At 40.0% G+C, this 3,196-nt stretch overlaps 1 protein-coding gene across 1 annotated transcript; it reads right to left on the reverse strand.

Annotated features, from left to right (window-relative positions):
- Nucleotides 1-1,272: 1,272 nt before the first annotated feature.
- On the reverse strand, nt 1,273-1,776 carry LOC107802089 (uncharacterized). The gene has a single exon (XM_075236242.1). The coding sequence runs from the start codon at nt 1,774-1,776 to the stop codon at nt 1,273-1,275; it is 504 nt and encodes a 167-aa protein (XP_075092343.1).
- Between the last annotated feature and the right edge of the window lie 1,420 nt (nt 1,777-3,196).

The raw sequence follows: 3,196 nt of genomic DNA on the forward strand, positions 1-3,196 counted from the left end.
CTCTATTACATTGACCTTAGCACGGTCCACCTCGATGCCCTTACTTGACACTAGGTGTCCCAAGACTATACCTTCATGTACCATAAAATGACATTTTCCCAGTTTAGTACCAGATTAGTCTCCATACATCTCTGCAACACTCTTTTCAGATTTCTAAGGCAATCATTAAAACAATTTCCCACCACTGAGAAATCATCCATGAAAACCTCCATTATATCATCTACCATATCTATGAATATGGCCATCATGCACCTTTGGAATGTAGCGGATGCATTGCATAGGCCAAACGACATTCTCCGAAAAGCATAAATTTCATATAGACAGGTGAATGACATTTTCTCTCTATCCTCCGGGCAATAGATATTTGATTATACTCCGAGTATCCATCCAAGAAACAAAAATGGGACCTCCATGCCAATCTATCTAGCATATGATCAATGAAAGGCAAGGGAAAATGATCTTTTCGGGTGGCCTTGTTCAATCTTCTGTAGTCCATGTAAATTCGCCATCCCGTGGCTATTCTTGTTGAAATCAACTCATTGTTCTCGTTTTGCACAATAGTTATCCCACCTTTCTTTGGCACACACTGAATTGGCTAACCCAGTTGCTATCTGAGATGGGAAAAATAATTCCCGCATCTAACCATTTGATCACTTCCTTCTTTACAACTTCTTTCATGTTAAGGTTCAGCTTTCTTTGATATTCTCTGGAAGGTTTGTGCCCATCTTCCAGTAGAATTTTATGCATACAGAAGGCTGGGCTGATACCCTTAATATGTGAAATGGTCCAACCAATTGCAGTCTTGCACTCTTTTAACACCTGCAAAAGTTGTTCTACATGTGCATCTAACAAACCAGATGAGATAATAACAGGTAAAGTCAAGTTAGGCCCCAAGAAAGCATACCCGAGGTGATATGGTAGCGGTTTCAGCTCCAATATTGGTGGTGTTTCGATCGATGGCTTGGCTGGAGGTCTTTCTTTCTTCTGAGTGTAAAGGCTCAAATTCGAGCTCTCTTTTCCAGTACACTTGACCTTGAAGAGCCAACACCCATTCTTCCAAGTCTTCACTATTTACTTCTTCTAAGTTCATAAGGCAGGCTATTAGAGGGTCTTTTGCATTAAGTGCCTCATCATCTTCCTCCATGATTACATCCATTGTGTCTAACAAAGAGCAATTTGCAAACTCAGTAGGTCGCCGCATAGACTTTTGCACATTAAATGTTATTTCTTCATTATTCAGCCTCATCTTCAGTTCCCCTATTTCATAATCAATCAGCGCTCTTCTTGTGGCCAAGAACAGCCTTCCCAAATTACAGGAATTTCTTCATCAACCTTGCAGTCTAGAATGACAAAATCTGCTGGAAACACGAATTTTCCAACTTGCACAAGTACATCATCAAGTATACCTGATAGCCTTTTTACCGTTCGGTCGGCTAGCTGTAGTAACATGGATGTAGGTCTTGCTCTTCCAATGCCTAACTTTATATAGATAGACAATGGCATCAGATTTATACTTGCTCCCAAATCACACAATGCCTTGGCAAATGCATAGCTACCTATGGTGCATGGAATTGTGAAGCTTCCAGGGTCAGATAACTTCTCAGCTATAGGTCTTGACACAATAACACTACAGGTCTGTGTCAATGTGACAGTTGCCAAGTCTTGGAAGTCGAATTTACGAGACATCAAGTCCTTCATCATTTTTGCATAACCGGGCATCTCCCTCAAAGCATCGATTAGAGGAATGTTTACCTGAATTTGCTTCAGCACTTCCATGAATTTTTTGTACTATTTATCCTTTTGATATTTAGCCAAACTCTGCAGAAAAGTGCTGGAGCTCGCTTCTTTTCTATGGCTTGAGTTAGATCCTTCTCAAGCACTTTTTCTAGTGCCTTTTCTTGTACATTTTCAGTCTCCTCCGAAACCTCTTTTTACTTGTTTATTTCCTTATAGGCTGGCTACACTCTCACTCTTGTAAGCTCAGTTAACTAATATACCTCAATTGACACTGAAACAAGTGTTTTAATCGATCGGCTCTCACGAGCAATTTCTTGCTCTAAATCAAGATTTCTACCATTTTTCAAACTCACCACCATGAGCTGTTTCGGGCCCTGCTCTTTTGGATTGACATGTGTGTCTGTAAGTAAAGTCCTTTGGTGACGGTTATTTAGAGCCATACATATCTTCCCTAATTGAATCTCAATGCCTTTTATCATTGATTAATGTGCTTCAACCTTCTCTTGCATTTTTCCATTGGATCCAATAAGTTGTTGCAGCATTCCCTTATTTCAGATAGCCTATGATCTTATCTCACTATCTGTTGTTAAGGTTGTTGATAAGTTAGCTGTTGATTTTGCTGGTTGTATCCTTGTTGTATTTGGTAAGAGACTACTTGGCCTTGTGGTCGCATAGCTCCAAAGTTGTTGGTGTTATTGTACTGTTGTTGTGTTAGTCTATACTGCTGATTTTGCTGCCCCCAATTCTGACCACCTTGCCTCTGTCCTCCATAGTTGCCCACATTGTTCATTTTCTCTTGATAGTTCTGGTTGTCACTTTCACCACTCCATGAACACACGTATGGTTGGTTAATGCATGGTGTATATAATCCCTCATTAATTGTGTCAACTATGTGTACTTGCTTCTGGCCTGATTCATTAATCTTCTTGGCGAGGATACTCATTTGCATCATCAGAGTGGCCATATTCTCGCTTATGGAATTGTTCGGGTCTAATGCTACTGAGTGAACTATAGGGGTAATTGTGGAGTCTCTTGTCATCCATCCCGAGTTTTGAGCCATTTTATCTAGCAGGGCCTTACACTTAGCAAAGCAAATATTGTTGACAAGATTTGGAAAAGTCTTAGGTTATGATTTTCCGTATTGTCAGAATCTTTCCCGCTACATTTCCTATAAATTTGCCTAAATATTCTCTACCAATCATAAGTACTTTGAGTGTCATAGCTCTCTCTTGAGCAACGAACACAATTTACCAGATGTATTCTCTCGAACTATGCTTGTTGGCACTAATTCACCGCTCACTATGATCACACAAAGCCTTCGTTATTTCTAATCCCGCCTTCAAACCCTCCATATTGATCTCTCAACTTCGTTAGGAGTGGTGTTGTTTAACAACTACCTAAATGTGTACTCTCTCTCGAGCAATATATACACTAAATAGGCAGAGTTAATTGAGAGTTC

The sequence above is a fragment of the Nicotiana tabacum genome, chromosome 18 (genome assembly GCF_000715075.1).
Source record: "Nicotiana tabacum cultivar K326 chromosome 18, ASM71507v2, whole genome shotgun sequence".
Taxonomy (NCBI): domain Eukaryota; kingdom Viridiplantae; phylum Streptophyta; class Magnoliopsida; order Solanales; family Solanaceae; genus Nicotiana; species Nicotiana tabacum.